An 18,431-nucleotide genomic window follows, 5' to 3' on the forward strand; every position below is an offset into this window, starting at 1 on the left:
TCAACTGAGTGACAATCAGAAGGTGGATACTGCCATCATGTATTTGTCCGAAGATGCTAAGCTGTGGTGGCGCACCAAGCACGCAGACATCGAAGCAGGAAGGATCAAGATTGATACATGGGCGGAGTTCAAAGAGGAACTCAAAGAACAATTCTACCCCGTCAACACAGCGTTTGTTGCACGGATGAAGTTGCAAGAGTGCCGCCAGAAGGGTTCTCTTCGCAACTATGTTAAGGAATACTCGGCGATAATGTTGGATATCACAGACATGAATGAGAAAGATCGTGTGTTCAACTTTGTCAACGGGTTAAAGGAATGGGCGCAGCGAGAGATTTTGAGACAGAATATTGATACCCTCGCTGCTGCTATGTGTGCTGCTGAGAGATTGATGGACTACTCAGTCGGGAAGGGTCGTCAATCCGAGAAGGATTCAAGTGGGACGTCAACACGCTCTAACAGTCCGTCTCCAAGCTCTCCAAAGGGTACAGAGAACGGCTCACGAGTATCGTCCAACACCATTAATACATATCATAGAAGAAGTGGAGGAGGTGATACCCAGAGACAAACATCTACCCCCTCCCACAACTCAGGAAACTCGAGGGCCAGCGCATCCTCGGCAAACACAAGGGCGATAAACTGCATACTTTGTCGAGGTCCACACAAATGGTGGGATTGCGAGCATAAAGAAGAACTTGACAAGATTCAAAAGAGATTGTCATCCATGTCCGTTCAGGAGGCCACAAAAGAGACTAGCAGCGATGAGGAGCCCACATATAGGATGGGTTCCATACGACGCCTGAGTGCTATGAGAATGATAGCACCTCAAGAAGAACCAGAAGTCCGATACCTTTCGGCAATGCGAGTGATGGAGCCTGAGAAGAAGGCAACATCTAAGAAACAAGCTCGCACCAGAAACCCAGAGAAGCGGGAGATGAAGCCCATGGAGTTGGCAACATCCCAGATACACACCCGCCAAAACCAGAATCAGTCACAAGGTTCGAAGCAAAGAGCGACGAGCCCAGAGACACCAAAGAGACACCAAAGAAGAACCTCCCAAGAGGGAGGAAAAGCAGTGGTTGAGCAAACAACGCAGGGCGCGTGCAAAGGATTACAAAGAAAATGGTCACCCAAGAGGCACCAGCCACAACTTGAAGCTCTCCACCACAGTCTCAAGGAAGCAGCTCCCCAACAGATGATGGTGGAAGCAGCTGTCCCCCTTAATTCAACAGATTCCGCTCCCAGGAGGAAATTTAGAGATGAAGCTCTCAACAAGATGTTCGAACCGAGCGACTCCAGAGACAAGCTCCTCGTCAACAAAGAAGATCCAGCTCAGGAGTCAGATAAGATTCCAGAAGACAGCCGCACCAACGGCGCATCCGAAACTTGAGATAGTTTAGGGTTTTCTAATTTTGATTGTAACTTTTGTAAGTCGACGAGGTCGTCGACAGCTTAAGTGGGGGAGGATGTTAGAATCCAACTCCTTTTTGAGGTATTAGATTCCATTTAAGTGCTTTCCTAGAGTTTAGGTTATGTTTTCTTAGCTTGAGGTCCCATTATTGTGTTACTGTCAGATCAGTGTTCACTAGGGATTCTCCTTGTATGTCATTTAAAGCTCTTTAGAGGGCGAATGATTAATGAAATCTTAAAGCCTTCTACCAAGTGTTGCCTTGCTTTTATGCTTGTTTGTTGTTAGACCTTTATAGATATTGTGTCTTACTTGCATATTAGCTCCCCTCCAACCCAACTTGATGCGCTAAGGTCTCGTGGTTCGGACCCGCTTATGCCCGCCTTGAAGTATCGGCCGTCACAAGCCCCAACCACCCGCACTCCGTCGCCCAGATAGACGTGAGTGCTCCTGAGATTCTATTGCCCGCTTGTGTTGCTTTGTGCTCACAAGCCCCCTCTTCCGCTCAAGGCTAGCGTTCTTGCCGCCAAAAGGCTAGAGCGCGCCGCACGTTTCGGGGTCCAAACTCCCGGACCGTGACACTTTGCCACTAATTTTTTAGGACAAGGAGGTGAGAGCAGTGTAAAGGAGCATCCGTCTCCTTCAAGCTAAGACTAAGAGAAAGTGTTTTTCCATATAACACTAGATAGAGTTTTAAGGACCAACCTACGAAGGACCTATTCTAACAACTCTTCATTGACATTTGACAATGTTTTCCAAAGAAAACTTGTGATGGGCAAATAAACAAATATCATGTTGATGAGTGGTTAAAGCTAAGTTATTGTTAATGATTGATCAATAATCACCTAGACTTATCAAAGGTTAACGTGACCAGAAATTGGGATTAATCAACCAAATTAATACCACTTGCATTGTTTGGAAATAAGCTAGATTCTTAAAAGACTAGTAAAAAAATATTGACCCGGTGGAACTCTAATGAAGAAGAAAAGTCAGTTGAAAGAAAAGCTGTTTAGGTTTGGAGTAAGTTGAACCGTTGAGGTATTGAACATCCGAATAATTACATGATCACTAATCTATTTTGTTAATGTTGTTTATAGAATTATAACTTACCCATTTTAATTCTTCACATACCATTATTCAATTCGTTTTTGATTATTTTGGTAAAGTGGTGGTAAAGACGTAAAGTTGGGCATGGGGCATCTGTTGTGTCGTGCACAAAGAATCCAAACTAAATTTTGTTATCGGTCACAAATGAGCATTTCAACGCTTTATCTGTTTCAACAAGCTCCAGACAAACTATACTTGTACCAAATATTAAAATAACATCCATTGACATTCATGACCCACCATCGTGTCTCTTATACAATGTCAGGGTTACCAAGCTGCATGCCGGGCCGGCCATGCCCAACTCAAGGTGGTAAAGTCCTCCTAGGCAAGAAAGTACAAAAACCACTAGTCACGCGAGTCCGTCAACATAATAAAATGAAACAAAATAATGATGTCTGGACTAACACTTTTACTCAGTCTTCAGCTCAACGTAACATCCAATATTCTTACACATCACTTTCTCCCCTCCATTGATTCTCATTTTCTCTGAATTTTTTTCCAATCACACAATTACAACTGTACCTTCCTTTCCAACACTATTCCCTGTTTGTTTTTCTTCAAGTCAGCCTTCCTTTTTCAAAAAGTCTTCCCTCCTAAACCCCATTTTCTACCCCCTACTACCCTTCCATAATCACCATACTTTCTCTCTCCAAACACACCTTTATAACTCTGTTTTTCATACCCTTTATTTTAAGGGCACCTTACCTCAATTGGGTATCTTTGTTAGGTAATTAACCAAGTCCAAAGTTTGAATCTTTACTAATACTTGCCAATTGGGTATTTTCTGAAATTTTCAGAATTTGAGATTTTGAGGGTTTCTTGTGGAATTGGAGCTTGTTTTAAAGACTGGGTCAAAAACTCAGGTTTTTTTTTGGGGTAGTTTTTGTTGAATTTTGGTTGTGAATTATGTTTGGTGTTTGATGAAAGAGAGAGAAAATGAATGATTATTGGTGGACCAATGGGTTCTTTACATGGAGCATGCTGCTTTTACTTGCTATTTTCCAGCTCAATTTCTTCTTTTCTTGCTCTCTCAATCATGAAGGTACCCATTCTTATCATTTTTTCTAAAAAAGTTTTGGGGTTACATGTTGTTGTAAATTAATTTTATGTATATGTTATATGAATGATCAAGTGATTAAGTAAATGACAATGTAATTTTCGGGGTATTAATTAAAAACGCAAGTTCTTGTATCAGACGGTCAGACCAAGTATTAGTTACTCGGGAAATGTCAAAAGTTAGCAAAATACGTAAAAAGTTACCATTAGACGTGCTAAAAATAGAATTAAATTGGATGATCAAGTGATAATTGTTGAATTTGGATGATATAAACAGGAATTGCTCTATTAAAGTTTAAAGAAAGAGTGGTAAATGATCCATACAAAGCATTGTCAAGTTGGAAGGAGGAAAATGGAGAAGCAAATCCCTGTTCATGGTTTGGAATTGGGTGTGTTGGTGGCCATGTTGTTTCCTTGTGAGTTCTTCTTTTTCTTCTACTTTTTGAATTTTGATTGTTTCTTTTTGTTTAAAGCATTACATTTATCCTACATGATTTGAACTTTAGCTCTCTTTAATTTTAATGATGATGTTGATATAATTATGCTTTCCTCGTTTTAGGAAAGGTTGGCATATTTGTGAATGTGGAAAAAAAATACATGAAGGTTGTTAACTGTTAAAGAGTTTTTGATTACTTGATCGAACTTGTGAACTTCTTATTGCTTATATGAATTCATTGGCTCTAATCCGAACTTGTAGAAATTCATGAACTAATGACTTTCTTCTCAACAAAACAATGTGGAAAATTTCTAAGCTTTTATAGCTGTTCTCAGCTTATGAAGTTACAATTAACATGAGTGTTTTGAAGAAAGAAAACGGTCTAAAAATTGTGAGTGCAAAATGAAGTTATGAATCTAATCTAACATCCTATAGGTACAAGCTGAGAACAGAAATGTTTAGAAGAGCTTATTACAATGCCAAATAATTAATTACAGCTCTAAAAGTATTGATAATTACCTTCCTGAAACGATCAAGGGAGGTAACTTAACGGCTTAGGCTCAAGCTTGTGATCAAGCTGGCTTGGGCTTGCTCATCTGGCGCGTGCTGTTTGCTTGCTTCTAAGTTCGTATCCCCTGACTTTGCACAATGTTGTAGGAACTTGTGCTGGTTGTTTGGTGTGATATACTTCCACAAGCCTTGTTTGAACCTATTTGCCTTTTTAGTTTTGAACTCGAAACTTCTGAAACAAGTGAAATCAAGGCAAGGTGTGATGAACATAGCCATACTTAGTCATCAAAACTGACAATGCACTTATCCCCTATTGAACTAGTAAACAACCTGACATGTGTGATTTGTTACGTGTAATATATAATAGGTATAGTGGTAAACTTTTGGATAATTATTGTGCTGATGTTTGTTGAGTATTCAATCGGTATGCATTCTTTTATATGTTGTTTATGTCCTAAGCTGTAGTAAATATTACAGGAACTTGATGAATCTGTGCCTTGAGGGAACACTAGCTCCAGAACTTCACCATCTGCTACATGTAAAGTCTATGTAAGAGTATATTAAAACATATGAAGTTTAATACTCTGTGTAATTTTGTTCTCTTTTCTTGCATTTATGTCATTCTGAAGTCTTATGCAGCATATTACGGAACAATTCCTTTTCTGGGTTCATTCCTGAAGAATATAGAAATTTTAAAGAACTGGAGTTGCTAGACTTGCGTTACAATAGATTTTGTGAACCAATTTCACACGAAATTGAGCACAACATCCCGCTCCTGTAAGTTGCTGCAACATTTTTGCGTACATACTACAGAGAATATTCTAAATACAATGTTGTTTGCTCTTTAGTCATTATGTCCCACCCCTGTTTAATCTGCAGTTTATCAAACAACAATGGACTATCCTGCCACATGTCTCCTGATGTAGAAGACACGACGCTTCTTAAAGTTCATAAAGATAAGAGCCAGCTGAGTAATTATGTGGAAGTATCACCACATCCCAGGTAATGTGGGACATTTCACATGATTGTAGGGAGGATTTACAGGCTTATTAGCAATACATGTACAAGAGAATTTTTCTGGCTACATGTTTAAGAATTAAGGCCTTTGCATTAAAATTTCTCTTAAATGAAACTGCTTAGCATAGAAATAACCGAGATTAAACTATGTGCTTCTTGAGGGTAAATTGCTGCTTTCTTTGGTGAAGTGCTGATGACAACTTTCTCTTAACCTTAGGCAAAATGATCATGCACAAGAGGTTGTACATTCGAGGATACTACAGGAGCAACTTCGAGGTAAACCTCAAAGTTCTGAGCAACCATCTCCACCTGATGAGGCACATGCAGGTGGTGCAGCTAATAATGATCATTCTGCTTCATCACCAGATGAAAAGTACCCACCATTTTCCAGGCGAGAACCCCCACCCCCATCAGATCCTTTCCCAAGATTTATTCCAAAACCTAATTTGACAAATGAATTCCCACCACAACCACCGCCTCCACAACCTCCCCCTACTCCATCAGCTAATAATTCAAGTGATAAGTTAATTCCAATAGTGGCTGGAGCAGTGGGTGGATTTATTGCATTGATTCTAGTCAGTTTGTTATTATTCCTATTACGAGGCAACAGGATCAGAAAGGCAACAGGATTGAGTGGTCAGCTTAAAAGAGCATTTGTTGCAGGTTTATATGTTTTTCTTCTTTTTTTATTACTCATTTTTTTTATTTTTAAAGAATTATTATTACTATTGAAGTATAATAGAAACAAAGTTGTGTATAATTTTGTTATTTGAACATTAGGTAACGATAGATCAGATGGACTCAGCAGTAATAAGCCAAGTTTTATCGAAGGTTAGAATCTTCCAAGTTTCATGTCAGCTTTTTGATTATTTGTTATAACTAATCTTCCAAGTTTAGAATCTTTCAAGTTTTATGTCAGCTTTTAGATTATTTGTTATAACTAATCTTCCAGGTTAGAATCTTCCAAGTTTCATGTAGAGAATATTGTTTGCTACTTTTATTTTACTATTTTTGCTCAAACATGTAGAGAATGCATTCTTCCTAATCCCTAAACCCTACTAGTCTAGACTAGCTAATTAGGGATTATGCTACACTGATTCATTCTTATGGAATTCTGGTACAACAACAGCATCCATACTAGGTAATCACTTTGTTGCCTTTGTTTTTAGCAGCATGTTGAACTCCTAATGGGTTATTAATTGTTAAGCAATACCATGATACCATAATTTCAGCTTCTGTGATGATTAATCGAGAACTATGTCTTCTTTTCTCTAATATATGTTCTTTCTTTTTATATTATTTTACATTTTCATGTACAAAAGCGAATTTCCATTGCAGGGATGCCAAATCTGAAGAGGTCTGAACTTATAGCTGCTTGTGAAGATTTCAGCAATGTCATTGGATCATCATCTATTGGTACCATATACAAGGGAACATTTTCGAATGGAGTTGAAATAGCCGTTATATCTCTTGTTGCAACTTCTGCCAAGGATTGGTCAAGAAATCTGGAAACACAGTTCAGGAAGAAGGTTAAATTGATAGCGAAAAACTAAATAATTTATAACATCATCTTGGACTGAAATGCTTTAATAAACTTTATTCCCTTTTTCCTTCTCCAGATTGAGACTTTATCAAAGGTGAACCACAAAAATTTTGTCAATATTATAGGCTATTGTGAGGAAGAGGAGCCGTTCACTAGAATGATGGTTTTTGAATATGCTCCAAATGGCTCACTCTTTGAGCATTTGCATGGTGAGTATCTAATAGCCCTCCTTGCTCAAATCTATCTTCAGAGTTCCTACAGGACTGGAGAATTGTGGTGATAGGTAGATAACTAAATTGTGTGCCTTTTGGTCTATCATCGTCTAAAAAGATTGAAGTGACAGTCTATGCTTGATTAGCAACTAATTTTGGTTTAATATAATGTGAAACAGATAATTCTTGGACTTAAGTACTGATAAGATTATGTATTTATGCTTTAATCCAAATATTGTCTGGCATAAGAATTTGCAAAGCAATACCTTTAGATTCAGAACATAATCCATGTTAAGTTATGTGGAATAAGATTAACCTTTCAAAAAAAAAAGTTTTTAGTTAAGAATTATGGACAGGACTTATATTTCTGTTACCTGAATTATTTTATCATCCTGGTGATTTCTTGCAGTAAAGGAAGCCGAACATTTAGATTGGGCTATGCGACTGAGGGTTGCAATGGGAATGGCATACTGCCTTGAGCATATGCACCAACTAACACCACCAGTGACTCACCCAAACCTCAACTCATCAGCTGTGAACCTCTCTGAAGATTATGCTGCAAAAATTTCCGATTTCTGTTTTTGGAATGAAGTGGCTGCTCCACGAGTGCAGCCTTTGGCTGTTGGTTTGAGCAGTTTAAGTACAACATCAGTTACACCCGAGAGCAATGTCTACAGTTATGGCTTGTTGCTTCTAGAAATGATGACTGGCCGTATACCTCATTCTGTGGAGAACAACTCACTTGATGGTTGGGTGTTGGAGTATATGAGAGGGGAGAAACCTATTAAAGAAATGGTTGACCCCATGTTAAGACATTTCAAACCAGAGCAGCTTGATAAAATCAGTGAGGTGACAAGAAAATGTCTTCATTCTGAACAAAATAGACCGACAATGATAGAAGTTACTGCAAGATTGAAAGAAATAACAGGCATTATACCGGATAAAGCTGTACCCCGATTCTCCTCCCTTTGGTGGACAGAACTTGATGCTCGTTCTGTAAATGGAACCTAGAAGTTATAATAGTACATGGTTTTTGTTTTTGCTAATTTTATTTATCTCGAAATATAAAGCTGTCACATTTTTTTCATTTGCTTGTTACGGTACAAATTTAGCATGTAAAGTTTGTTGTCGTATTTATGAAGTACATTTGATTATTCTATATTGCTATAACTGTATGAAGTGCTAAAAAAAAGAAGGAAAAAAATCCATTTCTGTGCTTGTTGTCTGAAGTTGGGCTCTCCAAACTTCTGATGCATATTTTTTTTTAATATAAAGTCAACCTTTCCTACAGATTGGTTAGCAAAGTTCTAATCCTGTCTCCAAAATTCTTTTTTTAAGGGCACCCTATCAAAAACATCTTGTATTTGGACAGTTTATTGGGTTAAGTTTCAAGAGTAAAGTTACCTTAACTCTGTACAGTCTAATGTAATTATTTGAGCAAAACTTTCACACAAATGTAGTTTCTTTCCTGTAAAAGAAACTTATATGGAACCTTCAGATCAGCTTCATTTTGGTTCAATGGATTTGAGTCATGCCTAGGTGATCAATCATTTGATTTAGTTCGAATCTATTTAATCGGCCTAAATATAATAAAATTTATCATATCAATTTTCAATCATAGTTGACAATTAGGATAAGGTAATTAGGTTCATATCCTTTTTTCTGATCTAGGTCTGCTTGAACCTGGATAACACATAATAATTCAAGGAATCACATATTGGTCCGATTGGCGGTGAAGTGATCTGCACCTGATTACTCATCTAAATGAATACTTCTATTTTTTTAAATTCAAAGTATATTCTATATGATGTTCTTCACGTCAACCACCACTACTTTAGTTTTTGTTGATCTTCTCCTTTCTCTTGAAGCCTGCAGTCTGCAGACTGCCGTAGTTGCCTGCATGTCTGAAGTCCATTTTCTGAATTAAAAACAGTTGTTGACAGTTGACACTAACCTTAGTAGCACCCACGTACGTTGAACTATTAATCAGATTATCAGATTATAAACATATAAATACCCCATATTAATCCCTCTATTCCTAGAACAAAAACACAATCCAATTTTCCTAAACACAAAAACAAGAAAAAAATGGCAAGAACCCATAATTTGTTTCTGTTATCAGTTTTGGTCCTAGCTTTGGCCGTTACTTATGCAAGCGCAGATGGATATGGAGACCATAAAAGTTCGTATCCAAAACCATACGCACCACCTAAAATAGTATCTGATGTTGTGGTGGAAGGGGTAGTCTACTGTCAGAGCTGCAAGCACTCAGGATCATGGTCTTTCCAAGATGCAAAGCCCCTTGGTGGTGCTGTAGTCAGTGTTACTTGCAGGAATTACAGGAACAGAATCACCTACTACAAGGCCTTCACTGCAAACGACGAAGGCTACTTCTACGCTCAGCTTCAGGGCTTTTCAATGAGGCATCCGTATCTGGATCATCCTCTTCAGGCTTGTGTGGTGAAGCTGGTTTCTTCCCCTCTCGAAAGCTGTGATGCCTACACTAACATCAACTATGGTGAGAACGGAGCTAAGCTTCGGTTTGAGAAGAAGAAAATCATGTCAAAGAATTACGACGCTGTGATTTATGCTGCTGGTCCTTTGGCCTTCCTCCCTGAATACTGTTCTCCTGACGAATTATGATTTAATTTTGTGTGTGATTAGTCTATTATCCTCGCCTCAGTTTATTAATTTTGGCGTATTGTATGTGATTTGTGGGGTTCTTGTCTAAATATGAGAGCCATTTTGTATGTTCATGAATACTAAGCATTAACATTTTCTTACTCAGCAGTCAGAAATAACATTTCTCTTTGCCTTAATATATTTCTGATGATCTCAAACAACAAATAGAGGTGCAAAATTGGTGAAAGAGATCTACATAGCTAACTAAGCTTGTGTTTACAATTAAAACAATTAAATAAATATATTACGAATAAAAGAGTAGCACCGAAGGTAGATCCATTGATATCCAACAATTTGAGCATTAGCGGAAGACAATACTAGAGGCAAAAGTTTAGCAATGGCACAAAATACACGATACAACAGCAAATTTAGTTTGCCCCGTAAAAAGAAGCAATACAAGTATCATACCTAAAAATCCAATGGCATCTTAAAGAGGTCATTTATATCATCCATAGCTTCTTTTGTGAAGATGGTTGGCTCATGTAAGTCAAGATTATCTTTGCTTGAAGATTTTCGTGGAGGTCGTGGACCTGAATTATTGAATTCATCATCGGCAAGAATTGAAAACCCACCAAAATCATTATTTTCTGGCACGGCTGCTTTTTCCTGCCTTTTCCTTCTGGTGGTCCTGACAAAATCAATTGGCTTCCCAAACATGCCATTTATATCTTCCATAGCTTCTTTAAGGTTAACTGTTGGATCCACCAAGCCATGGTGGCAGATATTTTCCACCTCTGGTTCATCCAGAATAGCTGAACCAACAAATCTACGAACAACTGTGTCCTCCCTAAATTTGGTTCTAGTCTTTCTGGATGATTTCTCCACTTTCATCTCATTGGAAGACTCTGACTGATGATCTTGAGGCCTAAGAAACACAAACGCATCAACCCTGGAAGAAGATGACGGGGAGTCATCTTGGGTTTCACTTGGTTCAGAATCGTTGCTCATCTCATCATCAACAAAGATCTTGAGTGGTTCTTGGGGAGGCTGATCAATTTTACTTTTTGGCACTAGAAATTTTTCTCTGTCACTTTGACAGGTTGATCCAACCATATTATCAGGATTTTCATCCATAAACACCTCGAGTACATTGCTTGTGCTCTGATCTCCCTTGGGTTGCCCTCTATATGTTCTTCGAACAACATTTGCAGGCTCTATTGGTTCTTTGAACATGCTATTTATGGCATTCATAGCCTCTTTCATGTTTATGGTAGGTTCTACCAGGCCATGGTGACAGGCATCTTCTGCTTCAGACCTTCCAACAATTGCAGAATCTACAAACTTGGCCACAACAGAATCATCTCGGTACAACTTGCTACCAGCATTTTCCTTTCCTTCATTTAGTGGCATCATATTCTGAGGACATTCTGTTAGTATGTTCCCAAAATTGGTATGCTCTTTCTCAATGGAACTTCCAATAACTCTGCATAATCTTTCATTATTCTCCACTACGCTGCAACCTTGGCCAGTGGTATTATGATCAGACAGAGGTCTCTTAGTTCTCCTCTCCTCACGCTGTATATAAATAATGTGTTAACTTCAAACTTCTTGGTATCTTGAAGTATAAAGCGGTTAAAACTTAAAAGTTGAGAATAGAATTGGTGGAACCTGAACTCTCTTGTTCCTGTGCCGCTTCATGCGTTGAATAAACTGCTCATATGATTTCTGCAATTCATCTAAAGGTTCTGCAAGGCTTCACAGAAGTTCACAGGACATGAATAATACCCTGAAGCACAAATTAAATACTCAAACATCCTAATGCATGAAATAAAAAACTAAAGAGGACTGAAAGAAGACAAAGATTGCATACTTAATGCCTAACATAGATGATGTCAGTTCATGCATGGCCCGCTGCCGCTGTTAGTAGCTAGGACACAGATGGACACAAGCACACCATTAAACTGAGTATACATGGAAACTGGAGAATCTTAGTTCTTGATTGATTGCATCAAACTCCTACTTGTTCTTAAAACCAGCTTCTATGAATCACATAAGATTGATACTAGGCTACTAAGTTCAGAGTTCAGGCTTAAATTTACTTCAGGGCTGACAAGATTAGTTTTCGGTTTTAGAGGTAAGAAGCTCAGATAATTTCAACGCAATTAAATATAGATAAGTTGCGAGGTCTTCAGATGCTAAGAACAAACCCGAAGAAGTGCTAATTTTCCCCTCCTTTGCATCCTACCTCTGGCTAAGTACATGAGCCTCCAGCCCTCCACTCAATAATAAAAAGGCTATGTGCTATTTTCATAAATATTCCATCATAAATGTGTTCAGATTTCACCCTAAAATTGTCTACTAGGCTAAGACTACTCCTTGCCAAATTAATTGTTTTGTTTCAATCAGGCACAAACTTTTTTGAAAGAATAACAATCACATACTATGAATAAGCTATGTGCAAACATAAGCAGACATCTCCAATCAAACACAAGACCTTTACTTTAAGACAGAAGGCGGCATTCCATTCTACTTAGTTCTTTGGTTGGGAATAAAAGTGGTATATTGTTCTCCTCCACATCATGATTAGCACTTAGCTCTTGAGGAATAGCTAAATGTTTCCTCATTCATATCCAAACTCCAACAACCATAGCAACATGGACCTCCACTCTTTCAAAAAGGCTTATGTGCTAAACTTCTAAGTTCATCTTTCATTACTCTAAACAAGAAATATATTCAGAATACAGTCATTACACCCTAAAACCCTATGTGAAATAGTTATTAAGAAAACAAACATGCTCGAAATCGAAACATATGATACATTTACAATATTCTTCCTAGAAAAACTCCCTACCTAATTCAATTAAGTTCATATATTTTCTTTCCAAGAGTAAAAAAAGGCAACAATAAGGTCTCTCATCTTCAACCCCATTTACCACAAATTATCAACAACAACAAAAAAAAGCCTTTAGGGTTTTACCCAAAACCCCATTTTCGACAGATATACAACCCACATTAATGAAATTATACCACATGCTCACACTATACAGCTACAATATACATAGAATATACATTTTCCCCTTAAATAATTTCATTTGCATTCTTCAAATTCGACCCAAAAAAAAAAAAAAACATCAAATAAATTGTACAGTTACTTACTTTTGAACCCCCAAATGATACAATTTATCAGCATCATCAAATTTCTTAGTCTTCTCATAATAAAGCGCATAAGCTTGGTAAAACAAAGCCCGCTTAATCCCAATTTTTTTCATCTCCATAGTCCTTAACAACGCCTTCGGATCATCAACAAAATCCATCTACAGTCCACAATTGAAACCCTAATCAATCAAACTTTTTTCACAGATTCTTGAATCGAAAATTCAATCAATTAAGAAAAAATAGAGGAAATCATTACCAATTGCAACCAAATGCGGAGATATCGGAGGTCATTGCGATAACGGCGATTCGAATCGAAAGTCTGAGCGCACTTTTGAAGAAATCGAGGGAGTTTTTCTTTGAGGAGATGGGGTGGTAAGGTGTTCTTCATTTTGCGAACTCCGCTACCATTGATATCGAGCAAGTTAGTGAGAAAGCTAGTGAAATTGATGAAGAGGAAAGAGGGAAGAGAGAGAAAGTGGGTTACCTGAGCCATGGAAGAAGAGGGTCGTTGCCGGAGTAAGATTTGATGTCGGAGATTAGAGATGAGAAGAGATCGTTGTGATTTGTGCTCGCCATTTTTGCTCTGTTACAGAGCTTTGAGATGAGGGGGTGGAAGAGGAAAGTGAGAATTTGAATTCTGATGAAGGCGATTAGCCGTTAGAGACCTAGAGAGTTACAGTAGTATGTGAGTACTTTGAGGCCCATTTGGAAAAAAAAAAAAAAAAAAAAAAAAAAAAAAAAATCCAATTTTCCATTCTTCCCCACTAAAAAAAAAAAAAAAAAAAAAAAGTACATGCTCTATTCAACTTATTTCATATACTTTTAATAGATTAGAGCAAAATAGATTTATAATTATCATTTACTTATTGCTATTTATTGTTAATTTTGTGATACAAAAAATTATGGAAATTACATATTTGAAAAGTCAGAAATACTTGCGTGGACCTGGTTCACAATAATATTATTGTGGACCCGAGGTTTATACACACGCAACTGACATTATATTGAATATAGTGACCTTTATTTTTAACATAGTAACCTTATTTTTAACATAGTAACCTTTATTAAAAGTTGTATAACATTTAATACTATTGTGAACTTGAAGTACGACGTTATGACCCTAATTTTAATATAGTGACCTTTATTATTAATATTGACCTTATAAAATATTTCATTAAAAATATTAACCTCTTATAGCCTATATATTACCAAAATGACTTTTATTTTCAACATAGTAACCTTCATTTTATTATAGTGACTTTTTTTTTTTTTATTAATAAAACAACCATAGTTTCACTAATGTTAGTGGTCCACAATAAATTAGTGTGAACCAGGTTCATTTAAGAATTTGTATTGAACAGTTCATAATGAGACAAATATAATAAGATCCATTTTGATAATGTTTTTCTTTTTAGAATAGTACTGTATTAAAATGCGGTCAAAGTTTAGTCAAATTATTAAATCAGATCAGACCACATCAGATAATAAAAATTCAAATCAAACCAGATCATACCTTATGAAAATCAGACCAAATCTCCTTGTTTCAGGTGAAGACAATAAGTCCTAAATAGGTAGGATTTTTTTTTTTTTTAAGGGACGAATTCAGACTTTAACTATAAGTACTCCGTATGTTTTTAGGCTTACCTAAATCCGCACTAGACCAGAGTAATGTATAGAGCATTTTATAAAATTATTATACATCAGTACCTAAATTATCAACAACAAAGATTTTTGAAATTTTTACACGACTTAGGGCTTGTTCACATTTACTTAATTTCAGTTCAGTCCAGCTCTAATCAGTTCAGTTCAGTTCAGCTCCAATCATTTTAGTTCAGTTCAGCTCCTAATTTCCCTCTCTCAGAAAATATTCATTTCAGCTCAGTTCAGTTCAGTTCTGTTTAGCTCCAATCAGTTTAGTTCAGTTCAGTTCAGCTTCAATCAGTTCAGTTCAGTTCAGTTCAGTTTTGCTCAGTTTAGTATACGTGAACAGGCCCTTACGCAAGCCAAATGATAGTATAAAGTCAAGTAGCAACATTATTTATCAATAATTTTTTTCGCTCGTAGGTGCAAAAGTTCAACTCAAACAAATGTGTCTTGAATCTTGATTATCTTTTAACAAACATTTTATTCATTTTTTCTTTAAAAAAAAAAAAAAAAATTGAACATTTTGTTATACAGTAATTATTTCAATAGAAGTGAGAAATATTATGAAAAAATGACTTTGTTCCTTTAATTATGATAAGCAAATTTAATACGGAGTATAAGTTAGTTTGCTCATAGTTGATATGTTTTAAGTATGTGAATCGCGTATTAGTTGATATACTTCTATATGGATATACATACTTCAATATGTTTAAATATCATTGGTTGTATGATATATTAGTGGACATGTCTTAATATTTGCATATTAAATCCGAATACCTAGCTTTATTTTTGTAATAACAAACTTAATTAAAAAGTGTACACATTGATATTAAACCATGAAATTGTATAATCTCGGATGCAAGGTGCACCCAAGTATATTTTGTTCATTTATTTAATTTTATTTTTATTTTTATTTTTTTGCTTATTTTAAAATCTAAAATGAGCAAAATTATATCAAATGAGCAATAAAAAAATTCACCTTTGGGTGTACCTATCTCTACGTGCGCCCGGGTGTATATAAAATGTTCTCTTAAATTAAACTCACCGTACTCACGGCGTGTCACTTGAAAATAATTGTATTTTAAATTAAGATGTAGTGTAAATATAAGGCTAATATTAATTAAATCAAGAATTAGATCTCAACCAAATCAAATTAGGTGAGTGACTAATGATTGAAGACAATCTCAATCAAATCAGTCCTCACTTTGTATTGTTGGTTGTCACCCCTATCCTCAGCAATTCAGCTCATAAATCACGTTAATGCATTCTTTATTGTTCATATTTGTTTCTAATGCTGGAATACAGTAGTAGTTTTATTAATTGTTATTATTATCCTTTTTTTGTCGACAATATCAAACTTTGTAAGATCTGTAACGTTTTTTTTTTTTTTTTTTTTTTTTTTGACAAAAGATCTGTGACGTTACTGGATGGGTTTTGCTAAAATAATTGATTTGTACCGACTGTACGTGAATCTCGTGTCCGTCTGGTGATAAAATTTTTAATAACAAAAAAATAAGTTTAATGTAATAATTCATGAATCGTTAGGGCTTGCCCTATAAATTTAATAAAAATAACCTATTTTTAGCAACCAATGTAAACTAATCTATTTTAGCAAAAATACCAAGCTAGCATCAATTTATGTGTAGCATAAATGCAGCCAATAATGTAAATCTGATCTATATAGTGATTAATTGATTATGGAACATCAAACATAAACTAATTATTACTACTATCTTATTAATTATAATAAAAAAAATCTTATTAATTATAATAATAAAAAAAAGTACGTCAAATACTATATAAAGTAAGTACTTCCTCCGTTACGAATTACTCGCAACAAAGGGGTATTATTTGTGAGATATAAAATATTCCTTTGTTGCGAGTAATATGTAACGGAGGAAGTATAAAAGACTTGTTTTTAATTTTTTTTTTTTTTTTTTTTTTTTTTTTTTTGACAAGAGACTTGTTTTTAATTTATAAATACCAAATTAATATACAATGTTTGTATAAAACAATCCAAAATTACTTGATTAAAATATTTAATTACAATTGTTAAAAAAAAATTACTACAAAATAAAGACAACATTTCGTAATGTGAAGTATCAAGATTTAAATTATTTCAGAATCATGCTTTTTATATTTACGAGAAGACAAGAGTTGGATCGAGATCATTTAAATACTAGTCGTAAGATAAAGTAAGATTAAAATTGTCTCACAAGCTAAGGAAAAAACGATATTTAAAAAAATGAGTAAAATAGTTGACCAAAGAAAGGAATAAAGTAAAAATAATGTGAGATACATTAGTACAACTTTATACTCCATCTATCAATACATCTATTATAGTCTATTATTTAAAACATATGAGTAAAATCGATATTTAAAACAAATGAGTAAAGTAGATGAAATTTCCATTTCTTTTCAACACATCTATCATCAAACCTTGATAGAAAATACGAATATAATCGATTATGGAATTCAATGATCAACAATTTAACAATGTTATGGATAGTTAGGTATTTTGTTATGGAATCAAGAGTTAATGTAATCAGAAGGTCATAAAGTTTAATTCTAATTCATCCCTTCCTTTTTAACTTTAAAGTGAAATATTTAGTATCAGGTAACACGCCAAACAAATCCACAGAGATAGCAGTAGTGTTATAACTACACAGAAAAGTTTCAATATATAGCGTGAGGTAACACGTCATGCAAATCCACAAAGACAGCAATAGTATTATAAATAACACAGACCCAAACGTTCATACCTCTCCAAAAACAACAAATTCTTAACCTATAATCTTGTCCTCCCTATCAATTGTAGTCCTCGTCCAGCAACTCCATCAATGACACCACAACCAAGCATGACCCTCCAAGAACACCAACAACAATCCAACGATCACATTTTGAAGGCTCGAGTTCGGCTCGCAACCGAATCAGACGTTCCCTTCATTAACAAACTCATCCATAAAATGGCCGAGTACTACAATCTCGCCCACGAATGTGAAGCTACCGAAACTTCTCTCTTCGCCGCCCTCTTCAACTCGAAACACCAGCCTCTTTCAAACCCCTTCAGTAGTACCGTCAGTGTATTCCTCATTGAAGTCTCCCCTAATCCTCTCCCAATTCCTCCCCACCAGAATTGCCGTGCTATTGATCTTTCAGGTCACGAGTTCGAGCCCGACACTATTCACAAAACCGTACACGTTAATCACCTCATCAATGACCCCGAGGAGTCTCTTTTTCGTACCGAACAAGGGACAGTAATTGCGGGTTTTGTGATCTTCTTCCCGAGCTACTCGACGTTTCTTACGAAACCCGGGATTCATATGGAAGATTTGTTTGTAAGGAAGGGTTATCGTGGTATGGGTTTTGGGAAGCTATTGATGAAGGCGGTTGCGAATTTAACTGTGAGATTGGGGTATGCGAGAATGGAGTGGACTGTCATTACTTGGAATGTGGATTCTCATAGGTTTTATGAGAAGTTGGGAGCTCATATTTTGAAAGATTGGCGTATTTTTCGACTTGATGGTGATTCCCTCCTATCTTATGGTCAGCTTGATAATTGAAAACTAGTAAACTACGGATTATAAAGTTGAGACAATAAATTAAAGGAAGTGTCACTTAAATTGAGATAGAGATCGAGAGTACTCTTTCCGTCCCTAAATTACATTCCTGCTTCTTTCTATTATGTGAGGAATAAATGCTAGAAATATGAATGTAATTTAG

At 35.9% G+C, this 18,431-nt stretch overlaps 3 protein-coding genes and 1 pseudogene across 3 annotated transcripts; 3 read left to right on the forward strand and 1 right to left on the reverse strand.

Moving 5' to 3' along the window:
- Positions 1 to 3,002: 3,002 nt before the first annotated feature.
- LOC145594557 (putative inactive receptor-like protein kinase At3g56050) lies at positions 3,003 to 8,445 on the forward strand. Its single transcript, XM_081650873.1, has 10 exons — positions 3,003 to 3,554; positions 3,846 to 3,984; positions 4,992 to 5,063; positions 5,154 to 5,291; positions 5,394 to 5,516; positions 5,749 to 6,194; positions 6,312 to 6,362; positions 6,870 to 7,060; positions 7,151 to 7,283; positions 7,696 to 8,445. Exons 1-10 carry the CDS (start codon positions 3,449 to 3,451, stop codon positions 8,295 to 8,297), a joined length of 2,001 nt encoding a protein of 666 aa, XP_081506999.1. The 5' UTR covers positions 3,003 to 3,448; the 3' UTR covers positions 8,298 to 8,445.
- A 929-nt stretch (positions 8,446 to 9,374) lies between these two features.
- Positions 9,375 to 9,929, forward strand: LOC145596092 (non-classical arabinogalactan protein 30-like). Its single transcript, XM_081652523.1, has one exon. The coding sequence runs from the start codon at positions 9,375 to 9,377 to the stop codon at positions 9,927 to 9,929; it is 555 nt and encodes a 184-aa protein (XP_081508649.1).
- A 321-nt stretch (positions 9,930 to 10,250) lies between these two features.
- LOC145595829 (uncharacterized) lies at positions 10,251 to 13,659 on the reverse strand. Its single transcript, XM_081652259.1, has 5 exons — positions 13,549 to 13,659; positions 13,321 to 13,465; positions 13,065 to 13,222; positions 11,577 to 11,661; positions 10,251 to 11,324 (listed from the first exon to the last, which is right to left on the reverse strand). The coding sequence occupies exons 1-5, from the start codon at positions 13,638 to 13,640 to the stop codon at positions 10,377 to 10,379; spliced, it is 1,428 nt and encodes a 475-aa protein (XP_081508385.1). The 5' UTR covers positions 13,641 to 13,659; the 3' UTR covers positions 10,251 to 10,376.
- A 3,545-nt stretch (positions 13,660 to 17,204) lies between these two features.
- On the forward strand, positions 17,205 to 18,271 carry LOC145596093 (L-ornithine N5-acetyltransferase NATA1 pseudogene; annotated as a pseudogene).
- Positions 18,272 to 18,431: the final 160 nt, after the last annotated feature.

This window comes from Chenopodium album, chromosome 19, assembly GCF_948465745.1.
Source record: "Chenopodium album chromosome 19, dcCheAlbu1.1, whole genome shotgun sequence".
Lineage (NCBI taxonomy): Eukaryota > Viridiplantae > Streptophyta > Magnoliopsida > Caryophyllales > Amaranthaceae > Chenopodium > Chenopodium album.